This window comes from Cherax quadricarinatus, chromosome 40 (genome assembly GCF_038502225.1).
Source record: "Cherax quadricarinatus isolate ZL_2023a chromosome 40, ASM3850222v1, whole genome shotgun sequence".
In the NCBI taxonomy this organism is placed as follows: Eukaryota; Metazoa; Arthropoda; class Malacostraca; order Decapoda; family Parastacidae; genus Cherax; species Cherax quadricarinatus.
This window is the reverse complement of record NC_091331.1, coordinates 17,960,884-17,986,671: the sequence shown is the minus strand read 5'-3', so window position 1 is coordinate 17,986,671 and position 25,788 is coordinate 17,960,884. Positions and strand designations below refer to the sequence as shown.

Genomic DNA, 25,788 nt, shown 5'->3' with positions numbered 1-25,788 from the left:
ATTGGTAGACGAATTCATCGCTATGTGAGGAGTATACTGTAATGGTAGTTGATATGTGTCAACCATCTTTGATATTATTTTAATGTCACCTTTGCATCATCTATAACATTTCTGGTATATTTTTAAATGTTTATACAGCAGTGTACTGTATACTGTAATAAATAGAATAGAGGAAATCAGCTAGCTCTAATATACATTTAGGTATGCATACTGGTCAGAGCCCATCGTAAGTGCGAGTTGCTGGTAAACGAGTACGTCACTAAGTAGAGTGGGTGGATGGGGCCCTACTGAGCTTTCCAAAATACTCTGGTCTTGTCAGTACAGTGGACCCCCGCATAACGATCACCTCCCAATGCAACCAATTATGTAAGTGTATTTATGTTAGTGCGTTTGTACGTGTATGTTTGGGGGTCTGAAATGGACTAATCTACTTCACAATATTCCTTATGGGAACAAATTCGGTCAGTACTGGCACCTGAACATACTTCTGGAATGAAAAAATATCGTTAACCGGGGGTCCACTGTATTAGGGTTATGGCCATCTTCAGAAATAATTTCCTGAAGCTTGGCAACAAAATTTGTGTAACCACATGGTCAGCAGATGCACTTTCCCCACTGTAGGTGTAGCTGTTTTTCATTTCCAGACTACTGCACACTTTAAAACAGCTACACCATACAAAAGCAAATGAATTCTTGTGCAGTCTTTCCATCCTACTTGCACAGTTTTATCTTCACCTCACTGTCTTGAAGTGAATAAACAGTTGATTCTCTAATACCAAACATACATGCCATTACCATGACTCATGCACCATCCCTCAGCACATCAATTACTTTGTTTTTTTATATTAGCATTGTGTCATTTTTAATTTTCTGCTTGGCACCTTTAGCACGAATATTCTTTTTGGATGTCTTAGTTAATATCCTTTGACTAAGACATGGTGATTAAAAGATTATAAATAAACCAATAAACATGAGAATATGGTATGGGATGCATACAGACTATGAGTGTAGTTGCTCACATCAAGGAGTGAAGTTAGGCACCCCTCCAAAAACAATGGCTTTGCCCTTGATGCAGAGGAGAAATATCTTGCCACTCAATGCCATGAGAAATTCTTAGTCTTGGAAGCAAAATTTAAATCACAATTCACTGACAATGCGAGTTCCAATTGCACAAATTATGAGAGCCTACTTGAGATTAAACAATATGCAGGTGCCCTGTTCCCAGTAAGGAGTTTTTGATCTAAGGAACTGGGCTTATTATTTCTTTCCTTGGATTAAACCCAAATGTCTCCTGTTCCCTGACACTATAGGGCTTGTATTTCGTGCCATGCTGCCTAGGCCTTGTGTTGCCATTTGGTGGACCAAGTTCAAACCTAGAGCTGAGTGAAACCCTGTTTCTTCCTCGGTCACACCCCAGACATACTAGCAGCAACATGCACTTCCCCAACTCTCATCTAGGCCCTCGGCCTTGGCTAGCAACAATACAATGCCTGTACCATTATAACCAATAAACCCTTTTGAAGATTACTACCCCACACGAAATATATACAGTAGTCCCCCCAAATTCACAGGTTACATTCCAAGACCACCCATGAATCTGGAAAAACAGCGAATTCTGGATACTGTAATAAAAAAAATGCCTATTTTTATAGTTTAAACCCTAAATATACCCCCAAAACACTTTAATTTAATTTCAAACTCAGTTTCATACATCACCCTTAAAAAAAAAAAAAAAGAATGTAAAGATAAACCCGTATGTAGTACTGTATTGCTCTGTCTCCCACAGTGCTGGAATGTATAATACTGATGTTACCCCCATATGTACTGTAATTCATGCAAGCCCATTTTCTTTGGTACACAGTGGACCCTTGGTTTCTGTGTTTAATCCGTTTCAGAGCCATTGGCCAAAACTGAAATTGATCAAAACCGAAACCATTTTCCCCACAAGAAATAATGTAAATGGAATTAATCCATTCCAGACACCCAGAAGTATCAACAAAAAAAAAATTTTTTTTACCTTAAAGATAGATTTACATGCACAAAAGAATGAACATTACACATGATACTTGCCTTTATTGAAGGCTGTTGTGATGAATGGTTTGAAAAACCGACAAGTTGAAGATTGAGACACTTATGCAGCATGTGGGAATCTTTATTCAGGAAACGTTTCGCCACACAGTGGCTTCATCAGTCCAATACAAAGAGGAAGGCGTTGTTGATGAATGGAAAACAGGGAGGAGGGGAGAGGGAAGAGAGGAAGGGGAATCCCCTCCATAAGGACTATGTACCAAGTCCTTATCAGGGGTCACTTCCCTAGCTACTTCCCAAGCTTAAATATAGATTTACATGAAGAAAAGAATGACAAATAAATTCTTTCTTTCAACGCACCAGCCATATCCCACCGAGGCGGGGTGGCCAAAAGGAAAAACAAAAGTTTCTCCTTTTAAATTTAGTAATATATACAGAAGGGGTTACTAGCCCCTTGCTCCCAGTATTTTAGTCGCCTCTTATGAAACGCATGGCTTACGGAGGAAGAATTCTGTTCCACTTCCCCGTGGAGATAAGAGAAAAATAAACAAGAACAAGAAATAGAAAGAAAATAGAAGAAATCCCAGAGGGGGTATGTATATACAGTGGATCCTCAGCTAACGATACATTTTAACGCAAAATTTTTGCCTCAGCTATCGCTAGAAAGTTCACCCAACAGGATTCGTTCGAGACGCGTCCACGTGTGGCCTGAGCGTGCCTCAGTTGTCCCATGGGTGCCAGTCTTTACAAGCCAGCAAGTGCGGTCACATCCACGCATACAATCGGAACATTTCATATTATCATAGCGCTTTTAGTGATTGTACTGCAAAATAAGTCACCATGGGCCCCAAGAAAGCTTCTAGTGCCAGCCCTGTGATAAAAATGGTGAGAATTAGTATGGAAATTAAGAAAGATTTTGAAGGGTTTGGGGCTAACCCTGAGTTGCCTATGCCAGTTGTGGAATTCATCATGCCTACTTCAAAGATTAAGGAAATGTGTGCAAAGTGGGTTGAGCTGCAAACCTTTATGGATGAAAATCACCCTAACACAGCTATTGCAAGCCGTGCTGGTGACTATTACAATGACAATGTTGTGGCCCATTTTAGGCAAATCTTAAAGGAACGGGAGTTACAGACCTCTATAGACAGACTTGTTGTGTGACAGAGGTCCAGTGACTCAAGCTGGTCCTAGTGGCATTAAAAGAACAAGGGAAGTAACCCCGGAAAACGACTTGATACCTCAAGTCCTAATAGAAGGGGATTCCCCTTCTAAACATTAACAACTTCCACACTCTCCCCTCCTCCCATCCCATCAATCATCACCAGATCTTCAATAAAGGTAAGTGTCAATTTGTGTGTATTAAAATTAATATTTCATGTGGTAATTTTTTTTTTTTTCATATTTTGGGGTGTTTTGCACGGATTAATTTGATTTCCATTATTCCTTATGGGGAAAATTAATTCAGCTAACGATGAGCTTTCAGGAACGGATTAATATCGTTAGCTGAGGGTCCACTGTATATGCTTGTACATGTATGTGTAGTGTGACCTAAGTGTAAGTAGAAGTAGCAAGATGTACCTGAAATCTTGCATGTTTATGAGACATAAAAAGGGACACCAGCAATCCTACCATCATGTACAACAATTACAGGCTTTCGTTTTAAACTCACTTGGTAGGACGGTAGTACCTCCCTGGGCGGTTGCTGTCTACCAACCTACTACCTAGAAACAAATAAATATAAAGCACTAATAAAATGTATAAATGAACATTTAACATCACACTTACCTTTATTGAAAAGACTTGTTGGTGTATGGTAGGCAGGGCAGAGGGGACAGGGGGGGTGAGTTTATTGTTGGAGAATATGACACTAATATCAACTCTACAGCTTATTTATCTATCATAATTCAACTAATATGACATAATACATAATATTAATAACATAGAAACATGACATATACTCCAGAATGAATAAAATAAGCCATTATGTATGTAACGACAGGTGTTCTATTGTTGTTGTTGTTGGGTGTATGAAGGCCACTGTAAGCATAAGCCGTACATAATGTTGGTGAAGGCTGCAGTTGAGGCGGCGGTGTTTTCTGCAGCCCTATATAACTCCAACAACATTGGAGGAGTAGTAGAATCGCTGAATCACTGAAGAAGGCACCCTATACCACCATCACTACCATCCTCTACCACCATCACAACCACTACTACCCTCTACCACCATCACTACCACCCTCTACCACCATCACTCACCACCACTTTTGTATTTTTCTACAAACTTTTTCTTTATTTATATTGTGTTTCTTACATTCTTTGCCAAAAGGCTGGCACTAGAAACTTTCTTTGGGCCTATGGTGGCTTATTTAGCAGTCACACACAATAAACAAGTGGCAAAAAACAATGGGTTATTATGAAATGTTTCATATGACCTGGCAGGACATGTACACTCACCGAGAAACAATGCTACACTGGCTGAGAATGGTATGGGAGGCGACTTTGTCTGCTCGCTGGGCACTGGACAGGTTCCGTACTATCGATGAAAACAGAGGGAGTCGACGAAAACAGAACCAAAAAATCAAGAAAAAAAAGTCGGCCAAAACCGAAATTGGCGATAATGGAGATCAACAAAAACAGAGGGTCCACTGTACAGTGGACCCTCAGGTAACAACATTAATCCGTTCCAGAGAGCTTGTCCTTTACCGATTTTTTCAATATCCGAATTAATTTTCCCCATAAGAAATAATGGAAATCCAATTAATCCATTCCATACACCCAAAAGTATTAAACAAAATAATTTTTTTACATGAAATATACATTTTCCCACACAGAAGACAATGAGACATGCAGAATAAACAATACTGAAATGACACCTTTATTGAAGATATATTGATGAGTGATGAGATGGGAGGAGGGCAGAGGATGGAAGAGTTTACAATTGTTTGGGAGGGGAATCCCCTTCCATAAAGACTTCAGATAACAAGTCCTTTCCTGGGGTTACCTCCCTTCTTTGTTTTTTAATGCCACTAGGACCAGCTTGAGAGTCACTGGACCCTTGTCGCACCAAAAATCTGTCCAGAGAGCTCTGCTTCTGGTATCTCTTTATGATTTCCCTAAAATGGGACACAACACTGTCATTGTAGATGTTGCCAGCATGGCCTGCAACAGCTGCATCAGGGTGATGTTCATCCATAAATGTTTGCACATAAGAAAGCAGGAACACTGCAACAGGCCTGTTGGCCCATACTAGGCAGGTCCTTCACAAACCATCCCACCAACAGAATCGTATTTGCCCAACCCAATTTTCAATGTTTCCCAAGCAATAAGCTTTGAAAATTCTATTCACTCATGTGCAAGTCCCAATCAAATCAAATCATGTGTGTGGGGAAGTACCCTGGCTGGTATGTGGGGAAGTACCCTGGCCGGTATGTGGGGAAGTTCCCTGGCTGGAGTGTGGGAAGTACCCTGGCTGGTATGTGAGGAAGTACCCTGGCTGGTATGTGGGGAAGTTCCCTTGTGTGTGTCGGAAGTACCCTGGCTGGTATGTAGGGAAGTACCCTAGCTGGCATGTGGGGAAGTTCCCTGACTGGTGTGTGGGAAGTGCCCTTGCTGGTGTATATAAGAAAGCAGAAACACTGCAGCAGACCTGTTGGCCCATACTACCACCCTCTACCACTACCACTTTTGTATCTTTCTACAAACTTTTTCTTGAAATCTATAGTGTTCGTCACCCTCTTTACCACAGGGCTGGCACTAGAAGCTTTATTTGGGCCCATGATGGCTTATTTAGCAGTTACAAGCACTAAAAACAATGGAATAATACAAAATATATCGCATGTACGCGTGGAATCGTCCTCGCTGGCTTGTAAACAATAGCACACTGGCTGTACATGGAGTGTCCGGGCCACTCATGCCGTGCTGACACGTTTGGGACTAATGTCCTTAACTGAGTTCTTTTTCAGTAACCGAGTCAATATTTTGACACAAAACGTGTCACTATCCGATTTTTTTCGTTATCCGATGTTGTTACCTGAGGGTCCACTGTATTGTAACTCATGGTATCCTGTTTTCTTTGGTACACATACAGTAAATATAAGGTAATAATTTAATTTAGTAAAAGTAAAGTTAAATGTACAGGTATTCACAAAATTTGCCTCGCCTAGCGCTAAGAAACTCGCTCAACGCAATTCGTCCGAGACGCGTAGATGTGCGGCCTGAGCCAGCCTCACTTGTTCCGCCGGTGGCATTGTTTACAAGCCAGGGTGGCCGGTTGCATGCATACATTCGATACATTTTGTATTATTCCATTGTTTATAGTGCTTGTAACTGCTAAATAAGCCACCATGGGCCCAAAGAAAGCTTCTAGTGCCAACCCTGTGATAAAAAGGGTGATAAATACTATCGTACCACAGTCAGCTGCTGCTGCACCACGGTCAGCTGTTGCTGGACCAGTCAGCTGTTGCTGGATCAGTCAGCTGCTGCTGCACCACAGTCAGCTGTTGCTGGACCAGTCAGCTGTTGCTGGATCAGTCCGCTGTTGCTGCACCACGGTCAGCTGTTGCTGGACCAGTCAGCTGTTGCTGGATCAGTCAGCTGTTGCTGCACCATGGTCAGCTGTTGCTGGACCAGTCAGCTGTTGCTGCACCACGGTCAGCTGTTGCTGGACCAGTCAGCTGTTGCTGGATCAGTCAGCTGTTGCTGCACCACAGTCAGCTGTTGCTGGATCAGTCAGCTGCTGCTGCACCACAGTCAGCTGCTGCTGGACCAGTCAGCTGTTGCTGGATCAGTCAGCTGCTGCTGCACCATGGTCAGCTGTTGCTGGACCAGTCAGCTGCTGCTGCACCACAGTCAGCTGCTGCTGGACCAGTCAGCTGCTGCTGGATCAGTCAGCTGCTGCTGCACCACAGTTAGCTGTTGCTGGACCAGTCAGCAGCTGCTGGATCAGTCAGCTGCTGCTGCACCACGGTCAGCTGCTGTGGCACCACCATCAGCTGTTTCTGAACAACATGACTCGTCCCGAACCTGTCTGTCTAGCCTGAACGTCTCGGCTGCCTTGCCGTCATTGTTTACAAGCCAGGATGGCTGGTTGCATGCATACATTCGATACATTTTGTATTATTCCATTATTTGTAGTGCTTGTAACTGCTAAATAAGTCACCATGGGCTCAAAGAAAGCTTCTAGTGCCAACCCTGTGGTAAAAAGGGTGATAAATACTATCGTACCACAGTCAGCTGCTGCTGCACCACGGTCAGCTGTTGCTGGACCAGTCAGCTGTTGCTGCACCATGGTCAGCTGTTGCTGGACCAGTCAGCTGTTGCTGGACCAGTCAGCTGCTGCTGCACCACGGTCAGCTGTTGCTGGACCAGTCAGCTGCTGCTACACCACGGTCAGTTGCTGCTGGACCAGTCAGCTGTTGCTGCACCACGGTCAGTTGTTGCTGGACCAGTCAGCTGTTGCTGGACCAGTCAGCTGTTGCTGGATCAGTCAGCTGTTGCTGGATCAGTCAGCTGCTGCTGCACCATGGCCAGCTGTTGCTGGACCAGTCAGCTGTTGCTGGATCAGTCAGCTGCTGCTGCACCACAGTCAGCTGTTGCTGGATCAGTCAGCTGTTGCTGCACTACAGTCAGCTGTTGCTGGACCAGTCAGCTGTTGCTGGACCAGTCAGCTCTTGCTGGATCAGTCAGCTGTTGCTGGATCAGTCAGATGTTGCTGGATCAGTCAGCTGCTGCTGCACCATGGTCAGCTGCTGCTGCACCATGGTCAGCTGTTGCTGGACCAGTCAGCTGCTGCTGCACCACAGTCAGCTGTTGCTGGACCAGTCAACTGTTGCTGGATCAGTCAGCTGCTGCTGCACCATGGACAGCTGTTGCTGGACCAGTCAGCTGTTGCTGGATCAGTCAGCTGTTGCTGCACCACGATTAGCTGTTGCTGCACCACGATCAGCTGTTGCTGGACCAGTCAGCTGTTGCTGGATCAGTCAGCTGTTGCTGCACCACAGTCAGCTGTTGCTGCACTATGGTCAGCTGTTGCTGGACCAGTCAGCTGTTGCTGGATCAGTCAGCTGCTGCTGCACCATGGTCAGCTGTTGCTGGACCAGTGAGCTGTTCCTGGATCAGTCAGCTGTTGCTGCACCATGGTCAGCTGTTGCTGGACCAGTCAGCTGTTGCTGGATCAGTCAGCTGTTGCTGCGCCAAGGTCAGCTGTTGCTGGACCAGTCAGCTGTTGCTGGATCAGTCAGCTGTTGCTGCACCACGATCAGCTGTTGCTGCACCACGATCAGCTGTTGCTGGACCAGTCAGCTGTTGCTGGATCAGTCAGCTGTTGCTGAATCAGTCAGCTGCTGCTGCACCACGGTCAGCTGTTGCTGGACCAGTCAGCTGTTGCTGGACCAGTCAGCTGTTGCTGGACCAGTCAGCTGTTGCTGGACCAGTCAGCTGTTGCTGGATCAGTCAGCTGCTGCTGCACCACAGTCAGCTGTTGCTGGACCAGTCAGCTGTTGATGGACCAGTCAGCTGCTGCTGCACCACGGTCAGCTGTTGCTGGACCAGTCAGCTGTTGCTGGACCAGTCAGCTGTTGCTGGATCAGTCAGCTGCTGCTGCACCACGGTCAGTTGTTGCTGGACCAGTCAGCTGTTGCTGGACCAGTCAGCTGTTGCTGGACCAGTCAGCTGTTGCTGGACCAGTCAGCTGTTGCTGGATCAGTCAGCTGCTGCTGCACCACAGTCAGCTGTTGCTGGACCAGTCAGCTGTTGATGGACCAGTCAGCTGTTGCTGGATCAGTCAGCTGCTGCTGCACCATGGTCAGCTGTTGCTGGACCAGTCAGCTGTTGCTGCACCATGGTCAGCTGTTGCTGGACCAGTCAGCTGTTGCTGGACCAGTCAGCTGTTGCTGGATCAGTCAGCTGCTGCTGCACCACAGTCAGCCATTGCTGGACCAGTCAACTGTTGCTGGATCAGTCAGCTGCTGCTGCACCACGGTCAGCTGTTGCTGGACCAGTCAGCTGTTGCTGGATCAGTCAGATGCTGCTGTACCATGGTCAGCAGTTGCTGGATCGGTAAGCTGCTGCTGCACCACGGTCAGCTGCTGCTGCACCACAGTCAGCTGTTGCTCCACCACAGTCAGCTGTTGCTGCACCACCATCAGCTGTACTACTCAAAGATGTGGAGAGAGTGTTGTTGGTGTGGCTTAACGTGAAACAATTACCGAGAAACGATTAACCCCAGAGGGTTAGCCACCCAGGATAACCCCAAAAAGTCAGTGCATCATCGAGGACTGTAACTTATTTCCATTGGGGTCCTTAATCTTGTCCCCCAGGATGCGACCCACAACAGTCAACTAACACCCAGGTGAACAGGAAAAAATGCCTGGAACTAGTGCTCATATTGGTGAATTTAAGGCCAGCAAAGGTTGGTTTGAGAGATTTAAGAATTGTAGTGGCATACACAGTGCAATAAGGCATGGCAAAGCTGAAAAATTCATCCCCCATCAAGTGTTCAATTGTGACGAAACAGGCCTGTTCTGGAAGAAAATGCCAAACAGGACCTACATTACTCAGGAGGAAAAGGCACTCCCAGGACACAAGCCTATGAAAGACAGGCTAACTCTCATGTTTTGTTGTACTGCTAGTGGGGATTGCAAAGTGAAGTCTTTACTGGTGTATCACTGAAAATCCCAGAGTGTTCAAGAAAAACAGTGTCTCATCACTCATCAATACTCTTCAATAAAGGTAAGTGTCACTTTAACATTTATTTATGTAGTTATTGTGCATGTCTTATTGTTTTCTTTGTAGGTAAATGTACATTTCATGAAAAAAAAAAAAAAAATTTTAATACTTTTGGCTGTCTGGAACGGATTAATTGGATTTCCATTACAGTGGACCCCCAGTATTCGATGACATCGGTATTCGATAAATCCGGTATGCGATGCATTTTAACACAAAATTTCCGCCTTGGTATCTGATCGAAAACCTGGTATTCGATACGATTCGTACGAGATGTGTCCACGTGTGGCCTGAACTGCCCCATGTGTGCCAGTGTTTACAAGCCAGTCAGGGTGCGTGCATCTCAGGATACATTCGGTACATTCCATATTATCATTGTTTTTGGTGCTTGTTTCTGCAAAATAAGTCACCATGGGCCCCAAGAAAGCTTCTAGAGCCAACCCTGTGGTAAAAAGGGTGAGAATTAGTATGGAAATTAAGAGAGATTTTGAAGGGTTTGGGGCTAACCCTGAGAAGCCTATGCCAGTTGTGGAATCCATTGTGCCTACTTCAAAAATTAAGGAAATGTGTGCACAGTGGGTTGAACTGCAAAACTTTATGGATGAAAATCACCCTAACACAGCTATTGCAAGCCGTGCTGGTGACTATTACAATGACAATGTTGTAGCCCATTTTAGACATATCATAAAGGAACGGGAGATACAGAGCTCTATGGACAGATTTGTTGTGCGACAGAGGTCCAGTGACTCTCAAGCTGGCCCTAGTGGCATTAAAAGAAGGGGGGAAGTAACCCCGGAAAAGGACTTGCTACCTCAAGTCCTAATGGAAGGTGATTCCCCTTCTAAACACTAACACCATCCACACTCTCCCCTCCTCCCATCCCATCAATCATCACCAGATCTTCATTAAAGTGTCAATTATTCTATTGTTATTGTAATTATTTTATTGCATTAAACTTAATATTTCATGTGGTAAAATATTTTTTTTCATAATTTTGGGTGTCTTGCACGGATTAATTTGATTTCCATTATTTCTTATGGGGAAAATTGATTCGCTTTTCGATATTTTCAGTATTCGATGAGCTCTCAGGAACGGATTAATATCGAATACCGGGGGTCCACTGTATTTCTTATGGGGAAAATTAACTCGGCTAACGATGAGCTCTCAGGAACGGATTAATATCGTTAGGCGAGAGTCCACTGTATTTTATACTGTAAGGTTTAAGATAAACACTGTGTACAACACAAATAGTTGTTTATTTCCCAGAAATTTGGCATAAAAAACACGGTTGTAAGTCGAGTGGTCGTAAGTCGAGCAGGTCGTAAGTCGGATGGCAGGTGTATTTAGCATTAAAACACAAAAAATTATATACTGCCACAAAAAGAGCCCCCCCCCAAAAAAAAATTCCGTGAATTTACGAGGATTTCCGCGAACAATTATTAGATAGGGTCTAAGGAAAAATCCATGAATTACTGAAGCTGCAAATTCGGAATAGCGAATTTGTAGGGGTCCACTGTACTTGTATATACCAATGATTTAGTGCTACTCTGATTAAAATAAATAAAAAAAGTAACCATGGAACAAACAGTGTAGACACTGTAATTAGACCAATGACCCCTTATCCATTACCATTGATTTTTTTTAAATGGCCTAGAGTAGGGTCAAAAATTTAAACGAGCCTTAATCATTTCAAATCTGGTTGAATTGCCATGAGAAATTTATAAAATTAATTTCTTATACCAATGTAATTTACATGATTAGGTATTAAAACTGCCACTATATGGCAATAAATATATGAAGCAGGGCAGCATGTGGTACAAATTAAAAGAATATGTAAACAAGAATTTTCATGAATGTTCAACAATTCCACAAAATTTTTTCTCCAAGATTCACTAAACATTACGCATTGTTGCAACAGGCTATCAAAGAACAATACAGCCTCTCCTCACTTAGCAACATACTCGTTTATCAACGATTCAGACTTACGATGGGCTCTCTGACCAGTGTGCATACTTAATATACAGTAGTGTACTGTATATTACAATATACAGTACACTACTGTATAAACATTTAAAAATATACCAGAAATGTTATAAATGGTGGAAAGGTGACATTAAAACAAACCCACTACAATTATAGTATGCTCCTTGATTAGCAACAAATTCGTTTACCAACGTGGTCTTAGGAACGAAACTCCGTCATTAAGTGAGGAGAGGGTGTATTATGCATTATTAACACCTGGATAGGAATTAAAGGGATGTATTGAACAAAGTCTCATCCTTCAAGGGGTGAGTTTTAGTGACTCTTAATCCAAGAGACTGGGGATACCCTTCCCTTCCTTGGATCAAACTTGATTATCTTCCACTCCCGAGATTCGGTGTGACCCTAAAGGGTTAAGCACTTCCCTATGAATATAATACTATAGTACAGTCAAATATTTTATTGATAAAATTAACAAGCCAATACAAAGGCATATTTTACTCACTAGGAAAATTCCAACTTGTCAGGTATGCCAACATCTTTGTTTAATATGAGATCATATATACTTGGAGCATTTAATTGTCATCATTATCATCATCATCTTGGTCCTCGAAATATTCCTGGGGCTCCTCCGTTATACGTTTCTCGCTGGAGATGAGGTCCACAATTGTGTGAAGCAGTGCACCTTCCTTGGTGAATTTTTCCCACCGTGTCATTCTTGGATGACTAATTTTGTGTTCAAGAAGTTGGTCTAAAACATTTCGTAAACTCTGAAACACAATGTTCCATTAAAACAAAATGTGCTTAAGGCAGCACAATAACAAAAATAATTTGTTTTAGTAAAACACTAACAACAATTTGTGATGAACATTTTAATATTATGTATGTCATGAAGTGTTGAAAACACTCAGTGTGTTTACACACACACACACCTTTAGAGAAACTAGTTCCTCTAAAGATGTATGTAAACTTTATTATAGTATTTGTGATTTCTTCCTATTGAAGTGAATATATTTAGGTACTGCATTTTGGGGTGGATGCTGCTGGCAGATGACTGTATGAGAGACTAAACTAATCATGAAATAGACAAGGTAAAAACTGCAGATGTTTTGGCATTTATGGAAAGAAAAGTTTATTAGTGCTGTTCTCAGTTAAGTCTGCTCCAACATGCTCTATACAACTATGGAATTTTCCATATAAGAAAAATACTGCAAACCAATCTCTGGAACACAAATAATTTTGTTTTTTAACACACCAGCCATTTCCCACTAAGTTAGGGCCACCCGAAAAAGAAGAAACACTGCCATTCACCAAAAAGTACGAAATTTGATGGAAATACAGTATTTTGGAATTACACTGGTGCAAAGTTAGTGGTCTTGGCACAATTTACACATCAAAGATTTTTGCCCAATTTGAGTCATATTTTAGGCCAATTCCATGCTTCCAGTCGACTAAATTCTTAGCTATTTTGTTAGGCAAGGGTAATATTGGAGAGGCCTGGGGACATGATTAATGAACAGAGGAAATGTTTTAGTGCCTGGAATGTCTACAGTGCTTATTTTGAACTGTTTTTAAATTGAATTTATTTAATTTTTAAAATTGGCCAAATTACCAACTTGGGGTAGTTCTGAGAGTTAAATGGACAGTTTCTTGTGTTCAATGAATAGAACAGAAGGCATATTAGCAAAATAGCTAAGAATCTGATCTAATTGAGCACTGGAATTGGCTTAAAATGAGACTCAAAGTGGGCAAAATGGCTGATGAGTAAATTGTGCCTAGACCAATAAATTTGAGCCAGCATAACTCCATAAGGCACAATCCACAAATAACCTGCACATAGCAAAGAGGAGCTAACGACAATGTTTCGGTGCTTACAACAACGTTTCATGCCTTTTTTATTTTTTTGTTATTTATAACTCCAGAAGTTTTTCAACAAATTTTGTACTTTTGGTGTCATTACCTTCAGAAAAATATTCTCTACTATTTCAGATTTTTTTAAATGTGGACATGGAGCAATTTCAATTTGGGAGGGTCCTGACAGTGAAGGGGTTAAATAAGTGTAAATCTTTCTTCTTTTATATTTTTAAACTACACAGAATAACTAATACAGCATATAGATCCAAGTTATTTTTTTATACTGCACCCCTTATCTTTACCACTTAAATGGTTTCAGTTATGTACATATATAATGCCAACTCTGTAGCCCAGTAAAATTTCTTTAAGAGATACATTCATAAGAACTCAACTAGTCAGTACTTTCTTGAAATTAGCCAATGTATGTTTCGAACTATAAACCCAGAAAATGTCCTGCATAGCTCTGCTACTTACATCACCTCCAAATTTTTCTCTGATGTTCAAAATCTTGCCTCTAGAAGGAACTCGCCTGTTCATATCTCCAAGGCGTATGAGTACGGACATCCTTTTTTTTTATCCTTTGTACTGATTTGATACAGCTTTACATGCAAAGAAGCACTGTTACAATAGATGCTTGCTGTGTATCTCTATCTTTTCTTCAGTAATGATGTGTTTGGGATCAATGTGTGGTGTGAATATTATACAGAAGGGCCCTGCTTTACAGCATTTCGCCTTACAGTATTCTGCCAATATGGACATTTCAAATTATGATCAAAACTCGCTAAACGGCTCCCCCATCTGACTTTCTAATACAGTCACTGTGCCCTACCCAGTTTGTTTACATTCTCTGTGAGTACTACATCTCTCCATTATGTGTGGAAACTTTCCAAAATTTCAAGTGTTTCAAAGTTATTTCATGTTTTATATATACTCTAATAATTAGACTTATGTGTACCTGTACCTAAATAAACTTAAACACTGTGGGTGGCATGCAGGTACACATCAAAATCACTAAGAATGTCTTATGAGTCTTGAGGGTGCCATATTAACCCCCTGACTGTCGCAACCCCCAATCCTGAGGTGTCTCCTGGTGTCGCAAAATTTCGAAAAAAAAAAAATCTAATGAAATGATAGAGAATGCTTTCCCGATTGTAATGACACCAAAAGAATGAAATTTGATGAAAAACTGACAGAATTACGCTCTCATGAAGTTAGCGACCTCGGCAATATTCACAAATAGGCGATTTCGCCTACTTTGAGCCCTATTTTTGGCTAATTCCATTGTTCCAGTTAACCAAACTCACTGCTATTTCTTTAGAACTCTGTTTGTTCTATCGACTGAGCACAAGAAACCACCCATTTACCGATTTCAACTACCCAATAACTTAGTCAGAAATTTGCAATTTGCCCAATTTCACGAAAATTAAAAAATATGACAATTTCAAAATAAGGTCCAGAATGAACAATGCAGACATTCCTGGCTCTAAAATAACATTTTCTTTGTTCATCAGTTATGTCTCCAGGCCCCTCTGATATTACTCTTGCTTTCTATTTTGAATTTTTATTCAAACAAAAAATACTGTAATAATTGTACAAATAATGTGAACCCATTCATGACTGCATATTAGCATGGCTAGTTGGACATTTATTGGACAATGACATCAACTGTTAACTTTTCAACATCGGCAAAAATCAAACATTTCCCCTACTTTGAGTTCTATTTCCAAGTTCTTTTCATAGTAAAACCAATCAAAATCACCTCTATTTCTATATGTTTTCCATTCTATTAAATGAGCCCAAGAAAATGAGAATACAACCATAAATACTATATGAAAATAGACCACAAAGTCGCCATTTTAATTAAAAAAAATGGTCGGAGTTTTTTTTTTCTCATTATGCACTGCATGCTCCAGGATTTTTTTTATATGGTGCACACTGACCACACAGACCCATTCTCTCACAAGTGGGCCTACCAGCTTTCTCCTGCCTGATTTGAAGCCGCTGTAATTTATGAGTATATATATGTCAAACACAGTGGCTCGTAAGATGTATATATATGACCAAAACAGTCAAAGGGTTAATAATAATAATAGTAGTAGGTTAGTAGACAGCAACCACCTAGGGATGTACTACCATCCTGCCAAGTGAGTGTAAAATGAAAGCCTGTAATTGTTTTACATGATGGTATGATTGCTGATGTCTTTTGTCTGTCTCATTAATATGCAAGATTACAGGTATGTCTTGCTACCTCTACTGACACTTATATCACACTACACATGTATAAGTTTATTTATACACACTCATCCGAGTTTTCTTTGATTTTATCTTAATAGTTCTTGTTCTTATTATTTTTCCTTTTATATCCATGGGGAGGTGGAATAAGAATCTTTCCTCCATAAGTCATGCGTGTTGTAAAAGCCAAGTAAAATGCCGGGAACAATGGGCTAGTAACCCCTTTTCCTATAATGATTACTAAAAAGAATAAGAAGAAAATTGTTAAAGTGGGATGTCTGAATGTGCATGGATGTTGTGTGAATGATAAGAAAGAGATGATTGTGGATGTTATGAATGAGAAGAAGCTGGATGTCCTGGCTTTAAGTGAAACAAAGCTGAAGGGGATGGGAGAGTTTCAGTGGAGAGAAATAAATGGGATTAGGTCAAGGGTTTCAAATAGAGTTAAAGAAATAGTAGCAATAATGTTGAAGGATAAGCTATGTCAGGAAAAGAGGGACTATAAATGTATTAATTCAACGATTATGTGGAGTAAAATAAAGGTTGGATGTGAAAAGTGACTTAGAGTAAGCATATATGCACCTGGAGAAGAGAGAAGTGTAGGGGAGAGAGAGATTTTGGGAAATGTTGAGTGAATGTGTGGGGAGTTTTGAACCAAGTGTGAGAGTAATTGTGGTTGGGAATTTCAATGCTAAAGTGGGTAAAAATGTGTGGAGGGAGTAGTAGGTAAATGAAAATGGGGAGCCATGTGTAGAAAGAGGTTTGGTAATAAGTAATACATATTTTATGAAAAAGAGCATAAATAAATATACAAGGTATGATATAGCACATAATGAAAGTAGTTTGTTAGATTATGTATTGGTGGATAAAAGGTTGATGGGTAGGCTCCAGGATGTACATGTTTACAGAGGGGCAACTGATATATCGGATCATTATTTAGTTGTAGCTACAGTCAGAGTAAGAGGTAGATGAGACAAAAGGAAAAATGCAACAAGTAAGAGAGAGGTGGGTGGGGGGGGGAAGAGGGTTGGAATAGTTTTAAAAATGCAGTATTAGAATGTGGGGCAGAAGTTTGTGGTTATAGGAGGGTGGGTGCAGGAGGAAAGAGGAGTGACTGGTGGAATGAAGTAAAGGGTGTGATAAAAGAGAAAAAGGTAGCTTATGAGAGGTTTTTACAAAGCAGAAGTGTTATAAGAAGAGCAGAGTATACGGAGCGTAAAAGAAAGGTGAAGAGAGTGGTGAGAGAGTGCAAAAGGAGAGCAGATGATAGAATGGGAGAGGCACTGTCAAGAAATTTTAATGAAAACAAGAAAAAATCTTGGAGTTAAATAAGTTAAGAAAGCCTAGGGAACAAATGGATTTGTCAGTTCAAAACAGAGTAGGGGAGTAGTAGATGGGGAGATGGAGATATTGGGTAGATGGCGGGAATATTTTGAGGAACTTTTAAATGTTGACGAAGAAAACGAGGCAGTAATTTCATGCATTGGCCAGGGAGGTTTACCATCTTTTAGGAGTGAAGAAGAGCAGGATGTGAGTGTGGGGGGAATGCGTGATGCATTACGAAGAACGAAAGGGGGTAAAGTAGCTGGAACTGACGGGATCATGACAGAAATGTTAAAAGCAGGGGGTTATATAGTGTTGGAGTGGTTGGTATTTTTGTTTAATGAATGTATGGAAGAGGGGAAGGTACCTAGGGATTGGCAGAGAGCTTGTATAGTTCCTTTATATAAAGGGAAGCGGGACAAAAGAGATTGTAAAAATTATAGAGGAATTAGTTTACCGAGTATACCAGGAAAAGTGTGCGGTAGGGATATTATTGAAAGAAGATAAGACAGAATGTAGGATTGCGGATGAGCAAGGAGGTTTTATAGTGGGTAGAGGATGTGTCGATCAAGTGTTTACATTGAAGCATATATGTGAACAGTATTTAGGTAAAGGAAGGGAAGTTTTCATTGCATTTATGGATTTAGAAAAGGCATATGACACAGTGGATAGGGGAGCAATGTGGCAGATGTTGCAAGTAGTACATGTATATGGAATAGGTATTAAGTTACTAAATGCTGTAAAGAGTTTTTATGAGGATAGTGAGGCTCAGGTTAGGGTGTGTAGAAGAGAGGGAGACTACTTTCCAGTAAAAGTAGGTCTTAGACAGGGATGTGTATTGTCACCATGGTTGTTTAATATATTTATAGATGGGGTTGTAAAAGTACAGTGGACCCCTCGCATAACGTTGGCATCACATAACGTTAAATCCGCATAGCGATACATTTTATCGCTAAAATTTTGCCTCGCATAGCGCTAAAAAACTCGCTCAACGCTATTCGTCCGAGACGCGTCTATGTACGGCCTGAGCCAGCCTCACATGTTTCGCCGGTGGCATTGTTTACAAGCCAGCTTCCGCGGTAACATCCAAGCATACAATAGGAACATTTCATATTATTACAGCATTTCTGGAGATTTCATCTGCAAAATACGTGACCATGGGCCCCAAGAAAGCTCCTAGTGCCAACCCTACAGGAATAAGGGTGAGAATTACTATGGAGATGAAGAAAGAGATCATTGCTAAGTATGAAAGTGGAGTACGTGTCTTCGAGCTGGCCAGGTTGTATAATAAACCCCAATCAACCATCGCTACTATTGTGTCCAAGAAAACGACAATCAAGGAAGCTGTTCTTGCCAAAGGTGCAACTGTGTTTTCGAAACAGAGATCGCAAGTGATAGAAGATGTTGAGAGACTCTTATTGGTGTGGATAAATGAAAAACAGATAGCAGGAGATAGCATCTCTCAAGCGATCATAAGTGAAAAGGCTAGGAAGTTGCATCAGAATTTAATTAGAAAAATGCCTGCAACTAGTGATGATGTGAGTGAATTTAAGGCCAGCAAAGGTTGGTTTGCGAGACTTAAGAAGCATAGTGGCATACATAGTGTGATAAGGCATGGTGAGGCTGCCAGTTCGGACCACAAAACAGCTGAAAAATATGTGCAGGAATTCAAGGAGCACATAGACAGTGAAGGAGGAAAAGGCACTCCCAGGACATAAGCCTATGAAAGACAGGCTTACTCTGTTAATGTGTGCCAATGCTAGTGGTGATTGCAAAGTGAAGCCTTTATTAGTGTATCACTCTGAAACTCCCAGAGCGTTCAGGCAAAAGAATATCCTCAAGGCTAATTTGTGTGTGCTGTGGAGGGCAAACAGTAAGGCATGGGTCACTAGGGACTTTTTCTATGACTGGTTACACCAAGCATTTGCCCCCACTGTGAAAAATTACCTAATTGAAAAGAAATTAGACCTTAAGTGCCTCCTGGTGTTAGACAATGCCCCTGGTCATCCTACAGACTTGGCAGAGTGACTTTGTGGGGACATGAGCTTCATTAAGGTCAAGTTTTTGCCTCCTAATACCACTCCTCTCCTGCAGCCCATGGACCAGCAGGTCATTTCAAACTTCAAAAAACTGTACACAAAAGCTCTGTTTGAAAGGTGCTTTGTAGTGACCTCAGAAACTCAACTGACTTTAATATCCTCAATTGTGTAAACCTTATAGGCAAGGCTTGGGAGGGAGTGACTAAGAGGACCTTGAACTCTGCTTGGAAGAAACTGGCCAGAATGAGTAGACAAAAGGGATTTTGAAGGATTTGAGGCTAACCCTGAGAGGCGTATGCCAGTTGAAGAATCAATTGTGGCATTGGGGAAGTCCTTGGGGTTGGAGGTTAGTGGGGAGGATGTGGAAGAGTTAGTGGAGGAGGACAATGAAGAACTAACCACTGATGAGCTGCTAGATCAACTTTAACAGCAAGAGGCCACACCTGAGGAAACTGCTTTGGAGGAAGGGAAGAGAGAAATTGAAGAAGTTGCCTACTTCAAAGATTAAGGAAATCTGTGCAAAGTGGCTTGAAGTGCAAACCTTTATGGATGAAAATCACCCTCAGACAGCTGTTGCAAGCCATGTTGGCAACCTGTACACTGACAGTGTTGTGAACCCCTTTAGGAAAGTCATAAAGGAACGAGAGGTACAGACCTCTATGGACAGATATGTTGTGCGACAGAAGTCCAGTGACTCTGAAGCTGGTCCTAGTGGCATTAAAAGAAGAAGGGAAGTAACCCCAGAAAAGGACTTGACACCTCAAGTCCTAATGGAAGGGGATTCCCCTTCTAAACACTAAGACCATCAACACACTCCCTTCCTCCCATCCCATCAATCACCAGATCTTCAATAAAGGTAAGTGTCATGTAACTGTGCATGTCTTCTTCAGTTTGTGTGTATTAAAATTAATATTTCATGTGGTAAAATTTTTTTTTTGTTCATACTTTGGGGTGTCAGGAACGGATTAATTTGATTTCCATTATTTCTTATGGGGAAAATTCATTCACCTAACGATAATTTCGCCTAACGTTGAGCTCTCAGGAACGGATTAATAGTGTTATGCGAGGGTCCACTGTACAGGTAGCATCTGACTTATGATCAAGCTTGGTTCTGACCAACCAGTCGTAAGTCAAAATGGACGTAAGTTGAACCTTTGAAAATTGCCGACATACTGGGTATGGCATAATGTCAAACCTTTCCTATATAAACTACCTACATAGTACTGTAATGTAATGTACAATCATTTTTTCATTCTTTTTACCATAATTTACTTCTATCATTATATTTTAATTATTTATGTACTGTATATAATGCATACATGGTAGTGAACTGTATTGTAAATTTTACATCGCATACAGTATCATATGTTACTTTTATCTTTATGTATTGTCAACACAATGGAATGGGAGAATACCACTGGTAGTGTCATCGAGCCAGAATGTAGTATAACCTATACTCTAAGTAAAGAGAAACAACTCTGGAACGTGTAATACGTATCCGGCCGGGTGGGTGGGTGGGTGGTTGGCTGACTGAATGTGGCTGACTCTAGCTGTGTCTGTCTGTCTGTCTGTCTCTGTCTCTCTCTCTCTCTCACAGGTACACATAAGTAAAGTTATCATACATAGTATAAATTACCTAGGCAATTTATACAGTGGATCTGTGCTCCAGTGCCCTAAATTAATAATAATTATTATTATTACAATAATATATATGTACTAATATTAATAATATGATTATTATTAACCCTTTGACTGTTTTCGACGTATAAATACGTCTTACGAGCCAATGTCTCTGACGTATATATACTCAATAATTCTAGCGGCTTCAAATCAAGCGGGAGAAAGCTGGTAGGCCCACATGTGAGAGAATGGGTCTGTGTGGTCAGTGTGCACCACATAAAAAAAATCCTGCAGCACACATTGCGTAATGAGAAAAAAAAAACTGATCGTTTTTTTGGAATAAAATGCCGACTTTGAGGTGTATTTTCGTATAGTATTTATCGTTGTATTCATGTTTTCATGGTCTTAGGTGATAAAATGGAAAACATATTACAGAAAGAGATGATTTTCATTACTTTGACGATGAAAACGACCTTGAAACAGAGCTCAAAGTAACGGAAATGTTCGATTTTTACCAATGTTCAGGAGTAAATAAGTCACACCACACGTCCAATACACGTCAACTGCGGAGTCTAATATTCTTTCACTAGCGCACTGATATTATTTATACCATTTTTACAATAATGCAGTAGTCTGCATAACAGTAAATTTTGTATTTTTTTGTATGAATAAAAAACAAAATAGAAAGCAATAATAATATAAGAGGGGCCTAGAGATGTAACTAATGAACAGAGCATATGTTATTTTAGTGCCACAAATGTCTACCTTGTTTATTCTGGACCCTATTTTGAAATTGGCATCTTTTTTAGTTTGCGTGAAATTGGCCAAATTGCCAATTTCTGACCACCATATTGGGTAGTCCAGATTAGTAAATGGGAGGTTTCTTGTACTCAGCTGATAGATAAAATGGAGTTCTAAAGAAATAGCTATGAGTTTGGTCAACTGGAACGATGGAATTGGCTGAAAATAGGGCTCAAAGTCGGCGAAATCGCCGATACGCATATGTCGCCGAGACCGCTAACTTTGCGGGAGCATAATTCCATGAGTTTTCGACCAAATTTCGAACTTTTGGTGTCATTACCATCGGGAAAAGATTCTCTATCATTTCATAAGAAAAAATAATTTTGTTTTTTTTCAAAAATTGAGCGACATAGAATGACAGTTTCAGAAAGGGGCCTGAAAAAGTCAAAGGTTTAAACTATAATATAATAATCGTGTCCACTCATTACGTACCTTAAAACATCTGTAGTCTTAGAGTGAGAGGTGAGTAAACAAGATTAAATGAATATACAAGAGAGAATGAGTGTGTAGAAGGTTCGCGAGTTATGTAAACAAACGCTGTTGTTGTTGTTGTTGTTGTTAACAGCCCGGACATGAATGGTTTTTGTTCACTGTGAAGCCGACCAGAAAAACATATCATATTTGTTAATTTATATGTTTATATGTTATGTAGCATGTTTATTATATAATTTTGAAAAAAGTCATAGATGGATTAAGCAAAATGTCTATATTAACGTTTTATACATATTTAATGTGCCTCAATGATTATTATTGTGTTATCATTATTAATATGGCGTCTTCAAGACCAATTACACTCTTAAGCCGTAAACGGTCCAAATGTATATATACGTTCACTACCCCAGTGCCCCGAATATTTTTGAAAAAAAAAAAAAAAAAAAAAAAAAAAAAAAAAAAAAAAAAAAAAAAAAAAAAAAAAAAAAAAAAAAAAATCCAAGTGTTATAGGATAAAAAAAAAATAGTCAGTACTTACCGAGATATGAGGCCACAAAGCTGGCACTTGGGGATCACGTGATGGCAACATGGAGCGCTGCTGCTTGCAGAAGTGTTGGCGATATACCTTTTTCTCTATTTTTCATATTTTATATAATTTTCATGTTCTGATAATAACAATTTATAGTAGTTCTTCTCATTTCATAACCAATCTTTGTTCTGACACTAGTATTAGGTACTGAAATTGTGCTCACATTGTCACAAACACACTGACAGGTGGACACTTACACCTGCCTTGGTCATTTACTATTGTCTTGGAATATATACAAAGTATTTATATGTCCCAGCAATGTTTTGGATGTGTGTGTGTGGGGGGGGGAGGAGGAGGAGGAGGAGGAGAGGAGGAGGAGGAGAGGAGGAGGAGGAGGAGGAGGAGGAGGAGGAGGAGGAGGAGGAGAAGGAGGAGAGGAGGAGGTGGATAGGAGGAGTAGGAGGAGAGGAGGAGGTGGAGAGGAGGAGGAGGAGGAGGAGGAGAGGAGGGGATGGAGGAGGAGAGGAGGGGATGGAGGAGGAGGGGGAGATGGAGGAGGAGGGGGAGATGGTGGAGGAGGGGGAGATGGAGGAGGAGGGGGAGATGGAGGAGGAGGGGGAGATGGAGGAGGAGATGGAGGAGGAGGAGGAGATGGAGGAGGAGGAGATGGAGGAGGAGATGGAGGAGGAGGAGATGGAGGAGGAGGAGGAGGAGATGGAGGAGGAGGAGGAGATGGAGGAGGAGGAGATGGAGGAGGAGGAGGAGATGGAGGAGGAGGAGGAGATGGAGGAGGAGGAGGAGATGGAGGAGGAGGAGGAGATGGAGGAGGAGGAGGAGGAAGAGGAGATGGAGGAGGAGGAGGAGGAGATGATGACTGATATGATGATATGATGATGATGATGATACGTAATAATAATAATAATAATAGGTAACAAGAAGTTCCCTTGAAGCATGAAAAACAAAGTCCACTCCTGACAGCGACATGATAAGATGAGATAACATCTGATAAGAGCTGACGTTTGATGAGCATACACCAGGGTGGGGGAGGGTGCAGCAGATAAGAAAAGATTAGAGGTGACGTTTGATGAGCATCGCCCTCCTTTGTTTTCGCTGGTACACAAACATGTCTGTCTATTTGTCTGTCTGTCAAGCTCCCTGTCTATCCATCTAGCTCTCTTTCTCAGAGAGAGCCACAAGACTGCGTCATCACCTTTACTCACATCTTCAAGCAGAGTATAGCACTTGGTCTGGATTTTTTGGGTTATCCTAGGTAATTTACACTATGTATATGTGTATTTATGTGTATCTGTGAGACAGAGATAGACAGACAGATAGAAAGAGATAGACAGAGAGACAGATAGAGACAAAGACAGACAGAGATAGACATAGATACATGTACAGACAAACAAACGGAGATAGAGCCAGGCTGCCAGCAGCTGGCCAACCACACAGCTAGCCACCAAGCAGCTGGCCAGCCAGCTAGCCAGCCAATCAGTCAGCCAGTTATCCAGCCAGGCAGAATTGTTTCTCTTGACTTAGGGTATAGATTATAAGACATTCTGAAAGGGTGTTGCACAAATATTGCACATGGGTTATTTTCGAGGTTTTTTTACATTTCCTCGACCACTTGTGGCCACATCCACCTCAAAGCCACTAAACTCAGGGTCAAAATCACTTTCCTCTTAAAATGGGAGTGTTAATACTACATGACATCAGTGAATCCCAGGTGTTTGCTGCGCTGTTTGCTCTAGCTGGCGCTCATTTGAACTGGTGCTCCCACAAGGTACAAAGTGGTCCCAGATTATTTTAATACCGCACACACTGTGTGTTAAGACCCATTCTATACTGATAAGGCATCTCAGGCCAATCGTGCCAAATTTGAAGGCAGGAAAAACAAAACGTATATATACGTTTGGGGCACTGGCGGTAAAAACGTATATATACGTTTGGACCGTTTACGGGCTCATGAGTGGCTCTGAGACAGACAAGCAGACATAAAGGCAGACATAAAGACAGACACAGGTAGACAGAAAGATAGGCACACAGGTAGACAAAGACAGACACACAAGTAGACAAAGACACACAGGTAGACAGAAAGACACACACAAAGAAACACAGGTAGACAGAAAGACACACAGGTAGACAGAAAGACACAGGTAGACAGAAAGACAGACACAGGTAGACAAAGACACACAGGTAGACAGAAAGACAAACACACAGGTAGACAGACAGATAAACAGACACAGGTATACAGGCAGACAGATACAGACAGGTTTATGTGCAACAGTGAAAACAAATAGAGAGTTCGAGAGTAAGTGCCTTTCTTGCCACAATCTCCAGTGCAAGATTCAGACTTCATCTTAGGGGCCATGGTGAAATTTACTGTGCAGTTAGTACAGTTAATACAGTATGATTCTGCTGATAGGGCAGGGTTACTCAAACTGATGCTGCCTGCAAGACGCATTGCCGCCGCGAGTATCGTCAAATACTGTACAGCGGTGTGCATCAGCCGGCCCAGCCCAGTTGCCAGATGCACGGTTGTAAGTCGAGTATACGTATGTCGAGCAGGTCGTAAGTTGGATGGTAGGTGTATATGCTAGGGTGTTCGGGAGAGGGGAGGGATTAAATTATGGGGAATCAAATACAAAATGGGAATTGACACAGTTACTTTTTGCTGATGATACTGTGCTTATGGGAGATTCTAAAGAAAAATTGCGAAGGTTAGTGGACGAGTTTGGGAGAGTGTATATATGCAGAAAGTTGAAAGTGAACATAGAAAAGAGTAAGGTGATGAGGGTATCAAATGATTTAGATAAAGAAAAATTGGATATCAAATTGGGGAGGAGGAGTATGGAAGAAGTGAATGTTTTCAGATACTTGGGAGTTGACGTGTCGGCGGATGGATTTATGAAGGATGAGGTTAATCATAGAACTGATGAGGGAAAAAAGGTGAGTGGTGCGTTGAGGTATATGTGGAGTCAAAAAACGTTATCTATGGAGGCAAAGAAGGGAATGTATGAAAGTATAGTAGTACCAACACTCTTATATGGGTGTGAAGCTTGGGTGGCAAATGCAGCAGCGAGGAGATGGTTGGAGGCAGTGGAGATGTCCTGTTTAAAGGCAATGTGTGGTGTAAATATTATGCAGAAAATTCGGAGTGTGGAAATTAGGAAAAGGTGTGGAGTTAATAAAAGTATTAGTCAGAGGGCAGAAGAGGGGTTGTTGAGG

The 25,788-nt window shown here is 41.4% G+C and overlaps 1 protein-coding gene across 1 annotated transcript in view; it reads right to left on the bottom strand.

Annotated features, from left to right (window-relative positions):
- LOC128687418 (ATP-dependent DNA/RNA helicase DHX36) overlaps window positions 1-25,788 on the bottom strand; it is a gene marked incomplete at its 5' end in the record, with an annotated part of 271,669 nt that overhangs the window by 22,712 nt on the left and 223,169 nt on the right. The window contains 1 exon segment of the mRNA XM_070092756.1: window positions 12,236-12,500. Coding sequence (XP_069948857.1) covers window positions 12,306-12,500 — 195 coding nt within the window.